Source organism: Urocitellus parryii, chromosome 2 (genome assembly GCF_045843805.1).
Source record: "Urocitellus parryii isolate mUroPar1 chromosome 2, mUroPar1.hap1, whole genome shotgun sequence".
NCBI lineage: Eukaryota > Metazoa > Chordata > Mammalia > Rodentia > Sciuridae > Urocitellus > Urocitellus parryii.
In genome coordinates this window covers 84861184-84885232 of record NC_135532.1, presented here as the reverse complement: position 1 = coordinate 84885232, position 24049 = coordinate 84861184, and the positions used below count along the sequence as shown (strand labels likewise).

General features: G+C 31.2%; 1 protein-coding gene across 6 annotated transcripts in view; it reads right to left on the bottom strand.

Annotated features, from left to right (window-relative positions):
* Cdk8 (cyclin dependent kinase 8) overlaps positions 1 to 24049 on the bottom strand; it is a 107286-nt gene that overhangs the window by 22298 nt on the left and 60939 nt on the right. For 5 of the 6 annotated variants that reach the window (XM_026412642.2, XM_026412643.2, XM_026412644.2 and 2 more), the window contains exon 4: positions 20069 to 20209. In XM_026412642.2, the coding sequence (XP_026268427.1) occupies positions 20069 to 20209 (141 nt within the window). Of the gene's footprint in view, positions 1 to 20068; positions 20210 to 24049 lie in introns of those variants that run through there. The other variant, XM_077793160.1, reaches the window with a different exon arrangement.

Here is a 24049-nt window from a genome sequence, read left to right as displayed (position 1 = left end):
CTAAGTTTAAAAAGTTCCTAAAAATAAAAATTAGAACAAAAGCTATCAAAGTGACAGAGGCATGGATGAACTATTTGAAAATTTTCTTTGAATGTTTTCATTATGTTTATTTTTATTTTTATTAATTAAAATATTATTTTAATTCTAATTGGTCCCTCTCCACCTCTGAATAAGATTTATACCTTGCAATGGGATTCAAGGCAATTGCAAACAAGTTCTCAGCAACTCCAGCCCTATACCTTTCACAAATGTCATTTTTATACCATGACCCAAAGGACCTTTTCTTTGTTCTACTTAAAATTTGGTGCATCCCTTTAATGACAGAACAAATAAAAATATTTTGAATATAAACTGTTCAACTATAAAGTCACATATAGTTTTATAAAACGTTGAAGTCTCTTTTAACATATCTCTCTTTTGTCCTATCACAAATTACACATCTTTCATAAAGTACAAGTTAATTAACTGGTGATTAATTTTTCTAGCACTGCTATGATCAAATTTCTTAAGCATTTCAGTGTTTGATCTTGAAAGATTATCTCCATATATGACAAACACACACATACACGACATATCTCGAATCCTATTCTAGATAAAGTAGGGGGGAAAAATCTCACTCTCTCTCTCTCTCTCTCTCTCTCTCTCTTTTTTTTCCCCAAAACTCATCTTATTTATTCAGCAGCAGAGCCTAGATATGAGAAGCCCGTGGATGGCTCCTATTGGTCAGGTTAGCACTAGAAAAAGGGGAAGAATCCTCTGACTTTTCACTTCAGATTCCTTTCACTCTAAATTTACTGGACTGAATAAGTTTGCACTGTTAAAGAATCAACAGATTCTTTGTCAAGGTCCAGATTAGTATTGGGCTTTAGGGACAAAGCTCCAGTTAATAAATTAAAAATTTCTTTGCTAAGCAACTCACAGCATAAGCTAAAGCAGGTCTGAAGGCAAAAAGCCACCTAACCAGCATTTCAGATTTCTCCCAATCCTACCTCTGCTTTTAAGTGAGCTCTGATTCAGTTTGAACATGCTATAGGCATAAATCAAGGAGATTAGTCTTCTCAAGCTTTGTTTTAATAATACTATAAACAATGGGTCCCTCCTCAGGTTATTTCCCCTGAACAAGCCAAGATTTAATAGAGAAATCTAAGCATTATTTTCTTTTTTTTATCAAAGTAACACATGGAAATATCCAGAGAAAAATGCAGGAAAAGCCCAAATGATCATGACTACTCTGATCAGTGTTTCTGTGTTATTGATTAGTGAATACTGAGCAAGGCTTCAAAAGATTTGATACTGTTTCAGCACTAATATACTGAAACAATATTTTCCAAGAAAACTAATTTCTTCATATAAATTTCTTTCCTTTTCTCTCCTTATGTACCAGTAGCAGAATTTGGAAGCAGTTTTAAGATCTAGAACCAAAACTTCCAAGTGCAATGAAGCAATTAGTCATAACCATTATTATTATTTACCTTTGGTAAATAATATCTGATCTTCTACATGCTATCAAACATAACCACCTTGAGAGACCCTACACAACTTTGCTGGTAACATTCTGATGAAGAATATACTTCATTAAATTATATTTATTACCACAGAGATCAGAAGTCCAATATGACTTAAAAGCATTATAACATCATGGCAACATCTTCAAGTATAGCTATGCTATGTACAGAAATGATTACAAAACATGTGTTACTGTCTGCTGAACAATGATATAAATTAATGATACACTATTGTCTGAAGCGATGGTGTCTTATTTCTCCCAGGAAGAAAACCAACTCTGTTTATAATGAAAAGAATATGGCCTTATTTTATAGTCTGATAGCTTTTCTTCTTCTATTTGTTGGTGTACTCCCCCAAAATCATTGATATTTCCTAAAATAGATGTTTGTATTGCAGAAACAACATTCCTATATAGGCATTCTGTGTGCTCCAAATTTTTTTTGCTGAGGGAAAGTGCACTGATGATTTTGGCAAATTGGATTCATTTTAGAGGTCAATCCTGACAGTACAGAGTTCTACCTGCAAAAAGACAAAGATTGGGCTGATTTATCACAGCTATATGATAATGGCACAGAGGTAGAGAACAGTGTTAAGTTAACTGGAAGAACTTTATTCTAGGAATAAAATAGCATCTTCATAAGTTTATTAATGGGGCAGAGTAGACTACCAGTTAACAGGAAAAGTTGATTCTTCCTGGATCTGACTGTGAATAAAGGATACTGATTCATGAAAAAAAAAATCACTATATTAGTGCTCTCTGAGGTTTGTTCATAATCAAATCTTCACAAATATTATCCACAACACAATTACATGGTAATCTTTCTAGATACTCCATGATGAGATGAGTTTCAGTTTGGGCTGTGAACCATTTTTGTATAGGCTAAGTTGAGTGTATCTTTTCTGAACTGCTTGCAACCAGATGTGTTTCAGATTTTGGATTTCTTGTGAATTTTGAAATATATGCATAGGATGCATGTTCCTTAGTGATTGGCCTAAAAGTTATGATGCAAGATTTCCTTATGTTTTATGTATACATAATCTGAAGGTAATTTTATACAATTTTTAAAGTATTTTATGCATGAAATAAAGTTTTTTGTTATGGAAATTCCCATGTATAATATCATGCTGGCACTCAAAAAGCTCTTTATTTTGAAGCATTTCAGATTTAAGATATTCAGATTAAGGATGCTCAACCTGGATTACAATATATATGAAAAGAATCAACTAACTCTGATACATATATATAGGAAGTCCCCTACGAGATTCAAAAGCAGGCAGCAAAGTCTGAAATGGACACATACTTGGTAATTAAAAAATTATTTTAATGAAATTTTTTTATTGGTTGTTCAAAACATTACAAAGCTCTTGACATATCATGTTTCATACATTAGATTCAAATTGGTTATGAACTCCCATTTTTACCCCAAATACAGATTGCAGAATCACATCTGTTACACATCCACATTTTTACATAATGCCCTATTAGTAACTGTTGTATTCTGCTGCCTTTCCTATCCTCTACTATCCCCCCTCCCCTCCCCTCCCATCTTCTCTCTCTACCCCATCTACTGTATTGCATTTCTCTCCTTGTTTATTTTCCTGTTCCCCTCACCACCGCTTATGTGTAATTTTGTATAACAATGAGGGTCTCCCTCCATTACCATGCAATTTCCCTTTTCTCTCCCTTTCCCTCCCACCTAATGTATCTGTTTAATGTTGATCTTTTCTTCCTGCTCTTCCTCCCTGCTCTGTTCTTAGTTGTTCTCATTATATCATAGAAGACATTTGGTATTTGTTTTTTAGGGATTGGCTAGTTAATGAAATTTTTAAAGAATTAAGTTACAGGGTCTGGGGTTGTGGCTCGGAGGTAGAGCGCTCGCCTAGCATGCACAAGGCGCTGGGTTCAATTCTCAGCACCACATAAATATAAAATAAAGACATTGTGTCAAAAAAAAAAATTAAGTTACAGATAAAAATCTAGAAATCCAGTGAATGTGGTCTCTTAAGTTTATAAATTTTTATAATAAAGATTTTTTTAACCTTTTCTTTAAGATTGTGATTTTTTTTTTTTTTACTTATAATACTAAACTTTAGTAGTATTGCTGACAACCTTTAAGCTAAAGGAGAAATTATCACCTTCCAGGAAAGTTATTTCTTTTCTGCCTTTCACTTAAATTTAAAGGGAATATAGAATTAAAAACCATTTGTATCTGCTTTGCGATAAGACAGCATGAATGTTATTGATAACAGCCAACTTCATCATCTATGGTATGAAGAGTACTACACAATCATTCATATTTTTACAGAATTAAGAGGAACTGTGGAATTAAAGATAAACAGGCACACAGACACTTCCTGCCTGAAAGACATCACAATCTAGACTAAGCGGGTGGAGTAAATTCAGGCTAGGAAGAACTTCAGATCTGACTGAATGGAAAGTAAAGGACAAGGCAGGGTGCCCCAAGGACTCATGAAAGCCCTGCTTGCAATGTACACAACAGCCACAGAGCTGGAGCTGTATCCTCCCCAAGAGCACAAAGGGAGTATTTAGAGTGTACCACACACTGACAGTACTACTCAAAAACCACAGGGATGCTGACTAGTTTTGACTTATCTAAGAAGTCCTCTTTCAGGGACAATAAGAATGAGGTTCTCTGTCATCTTCAAAGCAAATCAAGTTCATGAGCATAATACTGCTAATAAAAGATGACATTTTCTTTTAATAACTTCCACATATTTTCATTGTATCCAGTCTACGTTTGTTTTCATCTACTTCTTATTAAACACTGTGAAAATGGCCTTTCAGCAAAATATTTTTCACTAGAAGTATTTAAATTAACATGGTTCAGACTATTAAGTTTAAAAATTCATGGGTTCAGAGTTTTTCAATGTAAAAATTCTTAAACTGTCCTTTTTTGGCAACTGAGGCACAGCACACTAGTTAAAGTGCTAAAAGATCAAGATGAAAATATAACCTATTTTCAATAATGCAAAAATCATTTACTAAGTGTTGCAGCCTAGCACAGGCAATATTTGCTTATTAACAAGGGAACAAAAGTGTATAGAACAGACACCACATGGCAATTAAATACACTTTTAAATATCCAGGCACACATATAATGTATTTGTTCCTAATAAAGAATATGCTTGAGTGCACATACTAATGTGTGCATATACATATATATGTATAAATACATGTTCAAATATATATTTTCTAAAAAACAAAACTACATTTGCTCAAGTCTGATTCACTTATTGAATTTTTGTAAAACCGTGAAGTTCTATAATACAGTTTAAACAATCTCTAACAAAAAGTTAAATAAAAACAAAGGGATACACCTTTATACCACAATTTATCATATCTCTAAATTAAGCATTGTAATGCAAAAAAAATAAGAGAGCTCATGTATAATGGCATAATTTGGCATGAACATACTTTATATACAGAGTTACGAAAAATTGTGCTGTGAATGTATAATTATGAATGTAATGCATTCCACTATTGTCATGTATGTAAGAAAAAAAGAGTATTACAGTTATAAACAAACAAAAACCAAAGGGATAACTGTTATTTGAAGACTAGAAAACTGAACAATATTAAGGAGACCAAATAATTCATCTTTTTTCTTTTTTTTTTTTTTTTGGTACTGAGGATTGAACGCAGAGGCACTTTTCCACTGAACCATACCCCCAGCCCTGTTTTGTATTTTTATTTAGAGATAGGGTCTCACTGAGTTGCTTAGTATCATCTGGCCATTGCTGAGGCTGTCTTTGAACTAGCAATCCTCTTGCCTCAGCCTCTGGAACCCTTGGGATTACAGGCATGCGCCATCTTGCCCAGCAGACCAAACATATCTTAAAGGAGAAGTATTAAGGAGAAGAGACAGAATATCAAAAACCTTTTTGCTTTCAAAATAGGTTGTTTTCTTTCACTATTATAGAGTATGAAAAAAATGAACAGTTTGTATTCAAATGTGAAAATCACTGTAATATATAAACAGTATTGTTGACAATTTTAAGTTAAATATTTGGTAGTTATAACATTAAATAGTGAAAACAGTAATACTGTTTTGGGTTGTGTCTCCCCAAGTATTTCTTTCTTGAAAAATCAAATTTTGTGTATAAATTTTACTAACTATATTATATTCCTCTATTAATAGACAGATGGTTATACCACCCTATCCCCCACTTTACATTAATCTTAATGATGCTCCCATTCATATTCTTTGTTAAACTCTACCCCTCCCATCCCCTAAGCCCCTGATACATACTCCAGGTAATTTCCTTTGGATTAAACTCTCCAAAGTAGAATTATCAAATCAAATTAATACTGATTACTGATATAAAACTAGACTGACTTTTAGTTTCTAAGTTTCAAAAATAATGTATGCTCAAACAACAAAACATGTGAAATGAAAAAAAAAGCACAATGAAAACAAATCATCTTTAAGCTAACAGATGATCACTAAAAACATTTTGGAATCCATCTTTTTTCTCTCTGTATAAAATTAACATTACTGTTTTCAGCCTTTTTCCCTCACTTAGTATTATATTGTGAATATTTTTTTAATCTGAAAATTATTCTTCTGTTAGGTTCTATATGAAATCATTCTTCAGATACTGATTCACCATAATTTCACAACTTGTCTCCTACTAAATAATTTAGGTTGTTCCTAGATCCTTAATAAAAGTATAATGCTATGCCAGCACAGTGGCACATGCCTGTAATCCCAGCAGCTCCAGAGGGTGAGGCAGGAGGATTGTGAGTTCAAAGCCATGACTCAGTAACTTAACAAGGCCCCACAGTGAGACTGTCTCTAAAATATAAAAAGGGCTGAGGATGTGGCTCAGTGGTTAAGCACTCCTGGGTTCAATCCCTGGTTAAAAAAAAAACAAAAAACATAATGCTGGGCTGGGGATGTGGCTCAAGCGGTAGCGCGCTCGCCTGGCATGCGCGCAGCTCTGGGTTTGATCCTCAGCACCACATACAATTATGTTGTGTCCGCCGAAAACTAAAAAAAAATAAATATTAAAAAATTCTCTCTCTTAAAAAAAAAACCACATAATGCCATCTCATTTTTCCCCCTTATGGTTATAATTAACCCCCTAAGAAGTCAAATTGCTGAGTAAAGATTATAAACATTTTTAAAGTTTTTATGATACAAATTAACAGATCTTGTCCTTGAAAGTTTAAAGTTATCAGTTTGGTAAATTCAACATCTTTTATAAACACAATACCATGAAATGTCCTAAAAACAATCTGCAAAACTAAAAGCTACATGCACACCTGCATCTTACATCAGCATCGTAACACTGCATAATTTTACATGCTTAATTGACATTTAGTAGTAACAAATATTATAACTTGCATACTTTTTTTTTGAAACAAGAGATTGAACTCAGGGGAAACCTGACCACTGAGCCACATCCCTTACCCCATTTTGTATTGTATTTAGAGACAGGGTCTCACTGAATGCTTAGTGCCTCAATTTTGCTGAGGCTAGCTTTGAACTTTCAATCCTCCTGCCTCCGCCTCCCGAGCCGCTGGGATTATAGGCATGCACTACTGTGCCTGGCACTTGCATACTAATAAGTTATAATTTACTCACTCTAGTTTTTTTTTTCTTTTTTTAAAGACTTTGGTTATCAAGCTTAAGTATTCAAAACAAGTCTATTCTAAATAGTAAATTACTTTTTACCATCTTTCTAACATTTAATTTGTTCTCACTATTATATATTTCATATTCTAGATAATTGTTTTTATTAGTGTTTTTATATTCAGTCTATCATATCTTTAGTTATAGCTGTCAATTCTTAAGAGTTAGAAATTTACTTCTAGCTTTAGTTGTACTAAATATACTATTTTTTCACACACACTTTCTATCACATGATTCACACAGTAAATACAGTTTAATATGTAAGTAACAGTTAAAATTTAACTATAGATATGAAAATTTTTCTCCTTACTGACAAAAAGAATGATGATCTACTATAGTGATAAAGCCATAATGTTTATAGCAGTGCAATTCACAATAGCCAAGTTATGGAACCAGCCCAGATGTCTGTCCATCAGCAGAAGGTAAGTAGATTAAGAAAACATGTATTATGTACACAATGGACTTTCATTCAGCCATAAAGAAGAATGGAATTACGGCATCTGTTTGTAATGGATGGAACTGAAGAACATCCCCTAAATGAAATAAGCCAGCATCACTCCAAGGTCAAATGTTTTCTCTCATATGCAGACGCTAGAGCAGATGGTGGTGGGGAGGGGGGGATTTCATGAAAATAGAAGGGAAATCAGTGGAGTAGAGGAAGAGGATAGAGGGGAGGGTGGAGCGACAGGAAAAGGGAGGAATCACTAAATTAGGCTATGTACACCTTATAAATATACCACAGTAAATTTCACATAAGTGTATATTTATAAAACACCATTTAAAAAAAAAAAAAGACAACAAATAGAAGGAATACCAGTAGAGGAGAAAAGGGGGAAAAAGAGGAGGGGAAGGAAAGAAGAATTTCTGGGAACTACAATGGAGCAAATTACATTCCATGTATGCATGATTATGTCAAAATTAACCCTACTATATGTATAACTACAATGCACTAATAAAAGCATTAAATAAAAAAGAATTCCATCTACAACTACGAAAAATTTTTTTAAAAAAGAATGATTTTCTTCATTGTGAAATAACTTCTGGTTAATCATATAACAAGTTCTTATAATTTTGGGTCTCTTCACACCATTTTTAATATTTCCAGCACTTTTTAAAAAACACATATATAATACATGCTGTCAAAGGAAAGTTGATTTTTTCCTATATAATTTTCCTATATATAAAATATAAATATAATTAGCTATTCAGACTTAAGTACCTTTTTTGGTATATTTTCTTTCACTGATACATATTTTATTTCTATTATTTTATGTTTGACATTTTTTTACTTAACATTGTAACATTTAAATGTGTCATAAAAATAATTCTAAATGACTACACAATAGTTCATCTTTTCTATGTATAAGACCTTATGTTTAACTATTCTCTACTTGCTAGATTTTTAGTGTGTCATTACCATTATTGTGTGATGGCCTTTTCTTCACTTTTTATAGTATGCATAGGAGAGTTTACCAAAAGCAATATTGTAAGATCAAAAGGCATCTTTCAGAGTTCTTGATAATTCTTAACTCTCTCTAGAAAGGCTATCATTTTTGTCACAATAATTAGGGTTGAGCCTGAAAATAAAGTTAAGGATGCCATCAGCTGTCAGTTGTGTCACCTTAACCTCCATTTCTTCATCTATAAAATACAGATAAAAAGAATAGCCTAATATTGCACAAATTAAATATGACTACTACACATGGTAATTATCATGCCATCTGATACATAAAAAGCTCTAAGTATATTATAATCATAATTAAAATGACCACTAACACTATAATTGTTTAACAATGATTCACTATGCAGGGATTCCTAAATAAAAACTTCAAGGGTCAAGGTGGGTAGAGGACCCAAGCATGATTAAATACTGCTTCCAGGATAATTTTCTACCCAGCTATAAGATGCCCCTAATAGTTTTTGTTTCCCATCTAGCTTTTAGTCTATGTCTTTTACAGATCAAAACCTTTATTATTTAAAATATATATATATATATATTTAGTTATACTTGGACACAATACCTTTATTTTATTTATTTTTATGTGGTGCTGAGGATCAAATCCAGAGCCTAGCATGTGCTAGGTGTGGGCTGAGCCTCAACCCCAGCCCCCAAAACCTTTATCATGAACAACAGCTTTAAAAAGATTAAATAAATAACAATATAATTTTTAAAATAAAATTTACCTGTAATAATCACATTAGAGTTAAATCATTATAAACACTTTGTTGAACAGTTAAGTTTCTCTAAATCTATTACTTACATTTATTATGTAATAGATTTAGAGAAACTTAACTCTTTTTCATTATTTAACAATTAAACTACATATACACACACTCACACACACACACATATACTATCTAACAAATAAATGAATAGTATAATTGCTTTCATCCCATTTTATTAACCTATCCCCTATCTTGACTATTTATTTCCAAACTAGAACTATTCCAGACTATTGTTAAATAATAGTGGTAACAGAAGGTTAGAATGATAATTGTTGCTGAATTTGAATATGGATGGGACACAGGATATATACTTTTCATACATGGAACTTTCCTTCCTTCTTATTTTATTAAATATTGTAATCAGAAATAATTACTGAATTTTGTCAAAAACTAATTTTGTAAAAACGTTATGTTACAATTATAACTACTGAGATAACCATAGTGTTATTCTCTCAGCACTATTAATAAGGAGAGTTTTGTTAACAGGTTTCCAAACATAGAATTAGTCACACATTCTTAAAATATATTTAACTTACTTAGAGCATTGTATTCTTTTAAATCTTTCTGGATCTTATTTATTAATATTTCATTTATGGTAGATGTATAAATATTTATATGTTATATGAGTCTAGGATTGTATACATTATCCTTATCAGATTTATGCTCTCTTTATAACAAAGTTATTAAGGAAACTTTTTTTGCACAAGTATAAAAGGGCTCTTATAATGTAGGATATTGAGGGTTGAAAGTTAACAGTGAAAACATTGACATTTGTTACATTTTTTAGAGAATGCCTTGTGACAAATGACTTTTATCTCTTCCATAGTTACCAACCTGTTTAATTCCTAGATCTTCTAGGGTCAGTTATGATAGTTTCCTCTTTGGCCTATGACAATAAACAACCTAACATTCTCTATATCTCCCTATCTTATGCTATCCATTCTTAATTTTTCTCCTTTTCTTATTCTGTATTTCTCTCTACTTTTCACCTACTTTTCTTATTTTTAGATTTCCCTCTCTCCTCTTCAGTATAATGGCCAAGCCAACATTTGACTTTAACAGCTAGTGTTAATCAATTAATCAGAACATAAGAGAGATCATCAAAAAGCAGGCCCAAAGGATGAGTGTTAATAAATTATAAAATTTTGACTCTACCTTCTAAAGATGTTAGCTGTATAACAATAAGTCTACCCTCATAAGACAGAAAATTAGTCAAAATGGAAATGTTTAAGGAGACAGGATGATTTTCTGTGCAGATTTTACCAAACATTATCAATTAGGTAACAGACTTACAATGGCCATTTCTAAGATGTTCTCCAACTTTAAACTCTATTAATTTATAAAAAAAAAAAAAGGAAAAAAGAAAAATGGTCTTTACTTCAAATGACATAAGGTGTTGATATAAACAGATTTTTAGGATGAATTTTTTAAAATTAAGTTTATTTCCTCCTTTATTTTTGTTAAGTGGCATTATAAACATACTAAACTGAATTAGAAGCCTGTGCCTAGATATTCAAAACTGAAAGTAATCTTAGAGATTCAGATATCCATTTTAGAAAACAGAGTTAGGAATCCTCAAATTACATACTGACTTAAATCTGGAAACAAATTACAAACAAAAAACACACAGGTCATTTTAACAAAGTGATCATTATATAAAGGAAAAATTAAAATCCAGGTGGATGGGGTGTGGGGGTGTAAGAAAATTTAAAAAACAACATTTTCTCTACAGTTCATCAAATAACTGTTGCTGGTTCAATATCTTTTTAAAAATTTTTTTTAGAAGAACTAATACCAATACTCTTCAGTTTATTTCAGGAAATAGAAAAAGAGGCAATAATTCCAAACTCATTCTATAAGGCCAATATCACCCTGATTCCAAAACCAGGCAAAGACACATGCTGGTTCTATATCTAATTATACCTGAGGAAACTTTTACTAAATCTAAAAGAAATTCCTATGTGCTGATTTGAATATTTACAAAAATTCACACAAAATCTTAAATATTTGAGAGTTGAAATTATTTTGCAATACGGCTAGCTGCTTGTGTTTGTTTCTGTTGTAAGACTTACTTTTGCCCTGTATTTAACAGTTTCTCATTTGCTTGTATCCACTAAAGAGATAAGATTTTCAATCTGAAAAAGACTTAATGAAATATTTATGTGGCTATGGGCGCAAATGGCTTAAAACAGAATTAGGTAACAATTTAACCTGAGATAAGAGAAAATCTCAGTATTCCATCTATGAAGATTAAATTACTTTTGCAAATCTTCAAAATCTGGACAATAATATAGCATTCCCAGGCCTGATTCTCTTATTAGAAAGTCAGATGTGAATACTAATTTTTATATGCTTTTTCCAAGAATAATTCAGAGAATTTTAAACTCTCCTTGTATTCTGACTACAGTGTATTTCCCTTTTGCTAAAAGACAAAAGTAATTGCTTTGTTTGTTTGTTTGGTTTTTTTTTTTTTTTGGTAACACTGCTGTGTATGATAATAAACTTTGTTATAAAAATGGGTGCAGTTTATAAATTATATAAGATCACATAAATTATATTAAAAATGAAGAAGAATATGTCTGACTTAAAACTCAGGTAAACCTCTGTCAATTACCAGGATCATTCAAAAACATCATCTTAAAGAAACACTATGTTTTTTTAAAAACTCTTTTTAATATTATTCAAGAAAACCAGGCATAGCTGGTGAGAAGTTTGACTAAAAAGATTCTAGCACGGGTATGATTGTTTCAAAAGACTCACTCAGAATCTTAAGAAAAGTAGACTATAAGTAATATGCAAACCACATAATATATTTTACTATTAATTTGTAATTTTCTCATGTATGACATTTGGTAAGATAACCTGGGCCACTTTTTGTTATTTACAAATGGAATACAATCCACTGTGCATGCAAATACATAAAAAGCATTTATTACAAAATCAAAAGTATTCTTTGTAATCAATCTTGTGTACAGAAAGAAAACCACCTAATTGGTCATTTAAATAAATATACTTTAGAAATAAGCACAATAAAGTTAACTAAACTTAATGCAAACCTAAACTTGATGGCAATCACTTTGTACTGCTAACCTAAGTGCTTTTCCCTCTCATTTTAATGTATTACATTTTATTCCTTTTTTAAAAAGTGAAAAATTTGAATCTGAAAATTAGATTAACCATAAGTTTAAGAATTTTTTTAAACAAAATTAATACAAACATTCATCAGTTATTACTATATCTATATTTTATCCTGAAGCCCAAAATTTATGAACATCTTATGTTTTATTTACTAGCTAATTAAACAACCAAAAAAATTACAATTAATGTAAATCCATAGACTTCTCAAATAAATAATGAAGCAAATCTCAAGTAATAAGCAATGATTAAACATGAAAGAAGAAAGCATCTTTCTTCCCAAAAAGATCTGTTTAAGGAAACATGCTTAATAAATTTTTAATAATCATTTCAAGGAAACTACAGCACAGAGAGGGGATATGAGGCAAGAGGTGTAGAATACAACCTCATTTCTTTTCGACTATTCCATTTCTTTGATACTTTGCCTTTTTTGGCAAAAGAATAATCTTTCTGCTTAGTTTTTCCTTTCTGAAGAATTTCTGGAGATAAAAAGTGTATGTATTTTTTCTTAAATGGGTTGATACCAACATAAAAGATGTTAAATCACATAGAACAATATGCATGAACTTTAATAACAGACTACATAAAGATTTCCCTCCACTTTCTGGTCCAGATGAAATATCTATTTTCCTTGACTATAACAATAATGTATGTTAACTACAAACTATTCAGACAATTTGGAAAAGTATTAAAGGAAGAAAGTGAAACTTTCCTGAAATTTACTGCCCATACATATTCCTGAAAGAGCTACTACTACTCAAAATAATTTAAAGTTTCATAAAACATTAACATATTTTATAATATATCATATTATATATCATGTTTTATAATTTTATAAAGACTTGGTGAGTTTTTCCTTGTTTTTTTTCCCCTAACCATATCAAATGTTTTCTGGGAGACATTAATCTAGTGTAGTGGTCTTTAAATCTTTCTGAACACAATACACAGGAGGAAAAAATCATTTAATATTACATGACAATAGTCATATGTAAATATGTACAGCTGAAACAAATGTTTCATCATGAAATAACTGCCTTTAACACAAGATGAACTCTCAGATTATCTCTAGTTCATTAACAAAAATCAAAATCTAATTGTGTTGTTAGGTGACTTCCTAACTTGCCAAGGCCTAACAAATTGCAATTTAAAAATTACTGACCTAGAGGAAATCACTGACCTAGAGGGCAAACTCTAAATCCAACAGTCCATCTTTGGCACTGCTTTCTCAGTAATCAGACTCAAATCATTTAACTTCTTTTGCTTAGTTTTTCCACTCACTAATCATAGACGTGAACAGAAAATAAAAAAATGTCCCTCAAACAAAAACATAGAATCCTTTATAACCAACCATAAGCAAACATTAGTAACAGTAAGCAAAACTAATAGATGGCAATTTTTCAGTTTGCCAAACACTGAGATCCAAAATGGGATAATTCCTTATGCAACCATCAACACATAATAAAATGTCTCAATAAAGTGGGCCCTATGAAACTGAATTTGAGTCAATGGCTTACTCCAGGATCTATATTTTACTTAATGTTTTCTAGAAAATTAATACATTCTTCACCAAGGATAGCTAAAGCCCCATCAAATGATTCCAGGTTACCCTGTATAATTAAATTAAAACTGCAGGGAAATAGCACTGTAAGGTATTTTTGTTTTGTGGATTTTTTTTCCAGTAAGTTAGATTATATTCTCAAATAGGTCTAGTGAGCACCTTTTAGGTATGCTTACTACATAGTAGACTACTATTCAAGATAATAATGTCCCCACTGGGACATTCTCAAAGGAAATCTCTATAGAGATTTATTTTCTATCAATTCTTACTCTTATGGTTTAGGTATCATAAGTCCCCCAAAAGCTAATGATACAAGGTCTAGAAGAGAAATGATTGGATTATGAGAGCCTTAACCCAATCGGTAAATTAGTCCCCTGATGGTATCAGTTAATCTGAATGCAGGTAGGATGTGGCTGGAGGAATAGGGTCATTGGGGGTATGCCTTTGGGGTATACATTTTATATCTAGCCAGTGAAGTTTTTCTCTGCTTTCCGATTAATCATGTGAACTGCCTCCCTCCACCACATTCCTCTGGCACGATGCTCAACCTCACCTCAAGCCCCAAGAAATAGCGGCCTATGGACTGAGACCTCTGAAATCATGAGCCTCCAAATAAACTTTTCCTCCTCTACAGTTGTTCTGATTGGATCTTTTAGTAGCAGCAGAGAAAAAAAAAAAAGGAAAAAACTGACAAAAACACTTAATATGGTATAAAGAAACTCAATCTTGAGTAGATTTAGGGCAGGAGTGACTATAACTGAAACAGTTATGGTACTCTAAAACTCTCCAAATTTAATATACAATTTAATTCAACTTGAAGAAACAAAACTTTCATAAATAATTGAATACCCGCCCCCCCACCAGCTTTCCAGATTCTTCTGCTTTCAGGTGACATATTATGGGACTTAACCTCTATAACTGTGTGAGCCAGATACTCTAACAAATCCCCAGACATCCAACTTATTGGTTCTTTCTCACTGGAGAACTCTAATTTAAAAATTAATGGCTAATAGGCCAATCTTAAAAATACAATGTTACTTTTAATTTTGTAGAAAACATGTCAAAAGTCCAAGTCTTTAACACTAAGTGTGAACTATTTTTAAGACCTGATGTAAGTGCATGAATATCAAACTACAGCAATGAAAGCATTATAAAATTACAAAACAAAAGCATCCTGAAAAACAAATTCTAAGCTAGAAATTAAAGTACTCATATTATGAAGAGTAATGAACTGATTGCTTAAATGTACTATAAAAGTTAAATATGAGAATTGCAAGTTCAGAAGAGCTCGTATGTTTAGAAGATATACAATGCCACCTTATCTGCAATTAAAAAGCAATTTACAAAGAACCTTAAGATGTTTTTGGATAAAACAAGGGATGTATGTGAACTATGACAGCAATGTTCCAATGATTTTTGAATTGACTTGTAAGAACTGAGTTATTTTAGATAGTACAAGGAAGGAAGCTGGAGGATTTAAAATGTTGTATGAGTGGAAAAAGAAAAGGTTCTGTGCGCCATTTTACTTCAATAAATCATAGCAGAGATAAAAGGGTAGTAAAAAGAAGAAATGGAACAGAGTTTGTATATGTCTGCAGATATGAAAAAACATCAGGTAATATCAGAAATAACATTCAGAAAATAACCAGGGAAAGGTGACCAAGGGAAGGGAGGAGAGGGAGGAAAGGAAGAAAAGGAGAGGTACAGGGAAATAAAACTAACCAAATTATACTGTTATGTTACATACATATACCAATATGTAACAATGAATCCCACTATTATATAATTAAAATCCTCCTATTAAAAAGGAAGAAAAATTTAAATTGACTTTAGACTGGAAACTCCAAAACTATGAGTCAAAACAAACCCTTTCTCCTTTATAAGTTAATTATAATGAAATATAAGTAATGAAATAATGAAATTATAGTAACATGATGCTGATTAATATACCTGTTTAATGTGAGTAGGCCTTGTCCAATTAATTAGGCTCTTAACAATAAATACTGACCATCCACAAACATGAAGGAATTCTACCAGCAATATTTGGACTTGAATTGCAAATCTTTCCTGGGTCTTCATGATGCAGCCTACCCTGCAGATTTTGGATTCACCAAGCCTCTATAATGACATAAGCCAATTCCTTAAAATCTCTCTCAACCTCTTGTCTTTCTCCATACACACATCCATACCTCCTATTGGTTGTTTTCTGGAGAACCTAATACAGATGGTAATGACAGAATTAACTATTAGCCAAACTATTTTCAATACTCCAGGAGAAGAGAGTAAAAGGAAAAAAGGGAGACTAGTCAAGAGAAATACTAAACCTAACTTAACAAACACCTTTATTTTTATTTATTCCTATTTAATAGCAAACAGATTAAATGTCAACAACTTACAGACATACACATATTCTAAAACTAATAAGTTGGTTTGGATCTATAAATTACCTCACAAAAATATAAATACTACCCATGCTTCCTTTTTAGACTCTTCTAAAAAAATCCATATAGAACTAGGGATTTGGGGGCTGGGATTGTGGCTCAGCAGTAAAGCACTTGCCTAGCACGTGCGAGGCCCTGGGTTCGATCCTTAGCACCACATATACATAAATAAAATAAAGGTATTGTGTCCAACTACACTAAAAAATAAATATTAAAAAAAAAAGAACTAGGGGTAGGTTCAGTGGTAGAGAGCTTGCCTATCATGTACAAGGCGAGTTTAATCCGTAGCACCACAGAAAAAGAAGAAGCACTTACACATATGCCCTCATTAACACCCTCAGCCCAAAAGGATTCCAGAATTAAGAAATCTCTATTTACCACTAAGGATAACAAATTTTAATTATCGATCTGCTACTATGTCATGATTAATAGTGACAAGATAAATCTTTACTTAATAAATAGAACTATTAATTATAAAACTCAACTATACATATCAAAGAATTTCATAACTTTACCATCTCAAAGCAATATTTCCTCTTCATACTAAACCCAATTTATTAAACAAAAATTTTAGTAGCATTCTAGGATATTATTAAAATGGTGTTTTGTGTGTGTTTGTGTGTGTGTGTACGCACGAGTGCACCAATTATCTACCTTAGTATATAGCTTCTGTGGCATGTCAATACCTCAACCAATTAGTCTAATTTGTACCTTCTGAAATCTACTGAGATTAATTAAAGTCATCATTGCCACAATTTATCCATATCTGACTGAAAATGAGAAGAAAATATAACGAAAGAACTGTTCATTTTATCTGTTCTGATACAGTAAATATTTAATATGCAAATAATAACAAATTTGAGAAAGCAAAGTTAGAAAAATGTTAAAAGACTTCTGAAAATGTTCTTAAAAGTAAATATAAAGCCAGGTGTGATGATGCATGCTTATAATTCCACAACTTGGGAGGCTGAGACAGGAGGATTTCAAGTTTGTGGCCAGCCTCAGCAATTTAGCAAGACCCTAAGCAATTGGCAAGACATTGTCTCAAAATAAAAACTAAAAAAGGCTGGGAACTTAACTCAGTGGTAAAGCTCCCCTGGGTTCAAATCCCAGTAGCCCCCATAAAAAAGAGTAAATATGTTATTATCTTCATTAGTATCATAAGTATCTACAGGTGAAAATTATATAACACAAAATTCCAAAGCTCAGTTACACTAAGGGCTCACATTTTTAAAAACAAGTCTTTTCTTGAGAAACTGGATTCAAAAGGTGGTGGGTACTCGAACCTGTCTAGATTAGAGGCAGATAAACGACTCAGTGTTCTCTGTGTGTATGAGACACACAGAACGGTTAGATGCTGAGAGCATTAAAAAGTCATGAACAAAAAATACAGGAAATATAACTTCAAGCACAGCAATCAAAGGAATAGATATTACATTACCATTTGCGAAAATAATTTTGGATCAATAAGACAAATTGCAAAGATAACAGAAGAGTAGGGATGGTTGGCCTCACTGAAGAGAAATATTTTGTTACTGATATTATTTTTTTAATATTTATTTTTTAGTTGTAGTTGGACACAATACCTTTATTTTATTTATGTATTTTTATGTGGTGCTGAGGATCAAACCCAGGGCCTTGCATGTGCTAGGTGAGTGCTGTATTGCTGAGCCAGAACCCCAGCCCATTGTCATTGATACTGTTTAGAGTTGCCAACTTCTGGTAACAATAAAAAGCAATAACTTTTAATTTACTTTATTATTATTTAAAAATCATTGATAGGTAATCCTTTGTTGCCTATACTTAGAGTACACTGATCCCCCAGGTCCTTATCTCTTATTTGTTTATTTTGTAGTACTAGGGATTGATCCCAAAGTCCTATGCAATAGGGAAGTGCTTTACCACTGAGCTACATTCTCAGCTTTTTCTACCTTTTAATATGCCTCTAACAGGCTTCTTAAGTGATCTGTTCTGTGCTCCCCTTATGTCAAAGAGAATTGGTTTAAGCTACATTAGTATAAAGAGCTATACCAAAAAAGAGATAAAAGAAATTGAACCTCAAAATTATTTTTACTATTGTTAATTAGTACTGTTATAAGTACTTCAAATATATTATACACTATTAACATAAAAATGTAAATACAAATACTGGTTTGAAAAAAATCAGTCTGTTTCTCTAATAAACATACATATTTTTAAGAGAATAAAATTACAAGAAAAAATTATAGAGCCAACTTAGCATAATTGATTCTATACACAAAAATGCTTTTTAGCTATGGAGTTTACACTTATGAAATGATAATAAAGTCTGGCAGCCCAAAAGCAAAATGTTTTCCTTAACTTGACTCCACCACTAAAGGCTAAATTTTACTTTCAACTTCAAAAAACACAAAATATTAGTCTTCTGTTCTGTAAATCCATTATTGGTGAGCATTCTAATTCTACTAAAAATGACATTTGCATAAGAAAAATAGTTCATCCAAAGTCCTACTCTACATATATTATGAGTATGAAAACAAAAGATAAAACAATTATTATTAAATGTACTATAAGGCAATTCCTTTAAGGTAGATGAAGGAAATAGAAATTGTATTACTGTATCAGCTTATCTGAAGGCCAGATGAACTACTGCTACAATAAGTACAGAGCAGATTGAAAAGAACATCATATGCCAGCCCCCCCAAGTCAGTTCTACCTCAAGTCTATGTACAAATATGATTAAAAACAAAACTGTTGTCACTCCTATCGTTGTGTCTCTAATTGCTGAAATAAAGTGCTATTATAAATCTTGCTAGAGTTACTACCTTTACAAAAACATATGCAATTACACAATAATAAAATTAATCTGAGGTCTAAGTAATTTAAACCTATGAAGATTAAATGAATAATAATATGCTAGATAGTAAAAATACGCAAAAACTATTTTGTCACATGAAGTAAAAATTAAAAAGCCAATTTGTGAAGTTTCTAAATTCTTAAAAGTTGAATGAACCTGATCATGGCAAGGCTTCTAATAATATATTTCAATTATGATTAATAAAGGATTATTGATTCCTTGCACAAAAATGTCTTTTAGCTATGGAGTTTACCCTTATGGGGTTATATGGGGACTGCTAATATATGGGGTTAAAAAATAAGCTGATCGAATTAATTTTTCTCTTCTAATATGTAATAGTATGCAATAGATTCCAACAGTTTTACTTTCACATTATTCATAAACATTAATTTAAAGAGTATCCTTGGAATCTAATAATGGATGCAGAAAAAGTCAATGGCTTTATTTATTGACTTAAAAAGAAATAACAGCTTAGAATAACAAATTTGTCTTCTTTCACCTTGCAATAAGCACCAGCTAATGAATGTCAGAGAAGCAGGATACATTACATAAAAAAGCACAAAGGTAGGCCATGTTTTGGGATTGCTGCACTCATTCCCTCAATAATGTCTGTATGCCTTCTTATAACATTGTTATCTACAGACAAACTAGAAATGCATCCAACTAGAATTGCATCTTTCTAGTATGAACACAACATAGGTCAACTTACCAAATCCCTGTGCAACACCCAGTTAGCATGCAGGTAGTGAATTCCATCTAGGATCTGATACAATAGTGACTTCACCATTCCCCGAGGTAACTGAACTGGCTTCTTGTTTGCTTTAGAAGCTCTGTGAAACTTGATTATATGCTGAAAGAAAGAAAAAATATCATTTGAAGCTTGGAAAAGAAAAGAGGGCAAGATAATGTGAATATTCTCATAGGAAAAAAAGAAACACTCAGGGATTCTGAAAGATACTGAAAGCATTATTTCACATTCTGCTGAATTAAAAAATAACTATAAAATTCCCTAATTACTGAAGCTAAAAGTCTATTTCCCAAGCATACAATAGTGTCTTGGGAAAAAAAAAATGTTAAAAACAGAAAAGTAGAAAATAGTGTGCTTTTATTTTTAAAGTATAATTAAAATTTAATTACTTTTGAAGAATACTTGACCCGTGTTTACATGGTAGGAATTTTCAAGAACACAATCTTTTTCATTTTCTAGGGATTAAATGAAAATGAAAAATAACAGATACTTCTAGTTAGCTGACATAGTAGCTAACTATAATTCACTAAAGCATAATAATATTCAATAAAATACACAATACAAAATGCAAAAACTACACTATAAATAAATTTATCTGCAAAATTTTTTATTGCTTCATTTTAATTAAAATATTCTTAAATTGCAGGAAAATTTTCAAGCAAGTATGCCTCACACACTATTATAGATATACCTTGTACCATATATTGCAAAAAAGTAGACTCTTGACCAGTATTTAGTGAATATCAAGCATGCTCTTCAAATTAATAAACACAATAGAGTGAGCTTAACCTTATATATTAACATTTTCATTTTCTATTTTCTTATGTTATAAAGAATACAGATGGATAAGGAATAATTAATGATTAATGAGTAAGTTTTACTTTACAAGAAAAAAATATACAGCAGAGAATACATGAGTAGAAAGTAAAGTATTATCAGTCAGAATATATATAGTGTGCTTCATCTATAATTTAATAGTAGCATTATACTATTTTAAGTTTATGCTCAGTCTTTTTCTCAAGGTATTTGATAAACAAAATGGAGGCATAGCAACTTAATGATGTAGAACATTTTGTCCCCTATCCGAATGATGTGACAATCACGTCTGTTTTCCTTAAGAAGACCCATTGGCTCTCCACATTTCATTAAAAAAGGTTAAAATGGAGCATGTACAAAAAAAAAAAAATTAAAATCCTGCCAGAATAAGAATGCAAGGAACAAGTATGTAAGTGAGATAAGATCATTAATTTCATATACATTTCTTCAGTACACACTTTCATTAGAGTATTATAAATGACTTTTCTATTTTAATCAATAGTATAAAGCTACGGGAAACTATGGGTGGAAAAATACTTTTTTACTTTCATTTTCTTTAAATTCCAGGGCTCTACAACAAATATGTGATATATAAAATATGAGATCTCACCAATATCTAAGTTTTTTTTTTTTTTTTTTGGTAGTTGTAGATGGACAGGACAGAATGGCTTTCTTTATTTTTATGTGGTGCTAAGGATCAAACCCAGTGCCTCATACATGCTAGGCAAGTGCTCTGCTACTGAGCTATAGCCCCAGCCCTCTAAGTTACTTTTAAAAACAGCCTTTTTATTACAACTGCTTTGCTAACTTCTGTTGCCTTAACCCAGCCTATTCACTTCAACATTTGAATTAAAATTAGAACACAGATAAAGGTATGGGTTTTAGTAAAGTGAATTATCATTAGTTTTTTTATGAAAATGAACATTAAGAATACTTATTTGGCTTTAGCAAGTATTAGTTAGTTGAAAAAATAAAGCTAAACTCTACACATACCATACATTTATGCTATATAATTCACTGAAGTATAATAATTGTACCTGCATGTAAAATTAAATATTATACACCAGCCAGCTAGAAATCATGCTGAATGCAACATTATCTACTAATGTCTATGATAGTATACTACAAATTATATCTACAAACCTACCTTAAGAAAATTTGTCTTACGTTTGGATCATAAGACTGGATTTCATGTCAGGCATCAGTAGTATGAGTATTCAATGATAGCCACCCTGACTTAACAAATTTTCATTAATAAAATCCCAATTTGACTTGACTGCATTTCTTCTAAAATAAAAAAAGAAGCTATCACCTCAAAAAAGAATAATCACTATGGACAAGTTTCATAAAACATGAAGTTTCATAAAACATGTCTACTTCCTGTTCTCAAACAGTTCTTTCCAGATAACTTCTAAAAAATTTTATATCAAATCAAATTTAATCATGGAAAATGGTAATCCACAAATAGTGAATAATTCTTTGTGTACATCTGAAAGCATATAAAACTCAGATCTAAGTTTCAAGTTTTAAAACTATTAAAGTTAAAATTATATAAGTGAGACAAACTCTTGAAATTAGTAAAACAGTTTGAAACTATTTTACTATTTTGACCCATTTTACTATTTTCAGAGGTAAATTTGTTTTTTAAAATAATTTTACTGACATTTGTTTTACTTTTATTCCAAGATTTCTGTATACATTACAAACTACAGCTGACTTAAAACAAAAAACAGATTTTGAAGATCTGGAAAATAAGCCATGATACTATGATCATTTGCACATCACTATATACGTTCTCTCTTATATTTATCTCAATAAAAGTACAGGTATGCTAATTTAAGAAATACAGATTAGTATGCAATCTGATGAAATATTTAAAGACCTTCTTAAATATCAGGAAAAAAATATAGTTCACAAAATGTTACAGTTTGAATCTGGAATGTTTCCCGAAAGGCTCATGTGTTGGAGAAACAAATTTTACAATTAAATCTTAAGACTTTTTCAAATATAAATTTTAAAAACAATTTGCTTAGTAAACTGCAAAATATTAAAGTAGGTGTTTGTATTCAGCTATTTAGACAAAATATATCCAAATTCTTATAATTTTTTTCCAATTTAGTATCATTCTTTCATTGTATTAGCTAACCCAATAAACTACAGTCCCTTGATTTTGAGAAATCTTTAAATATTAAATTGGGTCTGAATATCTAAAAGTTTTACAACTAAAAGCCACAAGCCATAGTAGAATCTATTTTCATACTGATCTGTCATCTTGTGGTAGAGCTCTCATCTGCAAAGAATTTTTCCTACGCAAGAAGAAACCAATTCAAGTTAAGTACAATATTAAATTACTGCTGATTTAAAAATGTATTAGACTATCAAATATCAATAGTGAATGATATCTAATAAATGATTAAGAGTAGTTTTCTACATTTGTATAGTACATTTAGTTCATAAAATCTGACAAACACAGAACCACTCTTCAGAAAAACCCTAACACAAAAGATAATATTATAGATAGGGAAAATGAGAGACTTATATTTATGATTTAACACAATCATGACTAACTTCTCATTTTTAAACTCCTTCATACTTCAAAAAACAAGGGAAAAATATTGCTTTTAAGTTTATAGCAAAAGCTGCCTTTTTAATAAAAACTACAACAATAAAATAATATTTAATAGCATTTACAGGCTTTAGATTCTATTCTTTTAAAAAAATATGTGATACAAAGGTCAAACTGAGAGGATCAAAAAGTAGTAGTGGTTGAGAATCCCTAAAACAAAAAGTGAAATCCAGAATGTTCCAAATCCAAAACTCTTGTGTCAATAAGATGCCACTAGTGGAAAATTCCACAGCATTACACTTTTCTCATGCACAAAATTATGACAAATACTGAAAGAATTATCTTCAGGCGCTATATAACGTGAATTTCATATTTAGAATTGGATCCATCCCCAAGATATATCTATATCTAACACACACACACACACACAAACACGTATATCTTTTATATATATATATATATATATATATATATATATATATATATATATATATATATATATATGTGTGTGTACTATAAAGACTAAAAACAATTATATGTGTGTGTGTATACACACACAC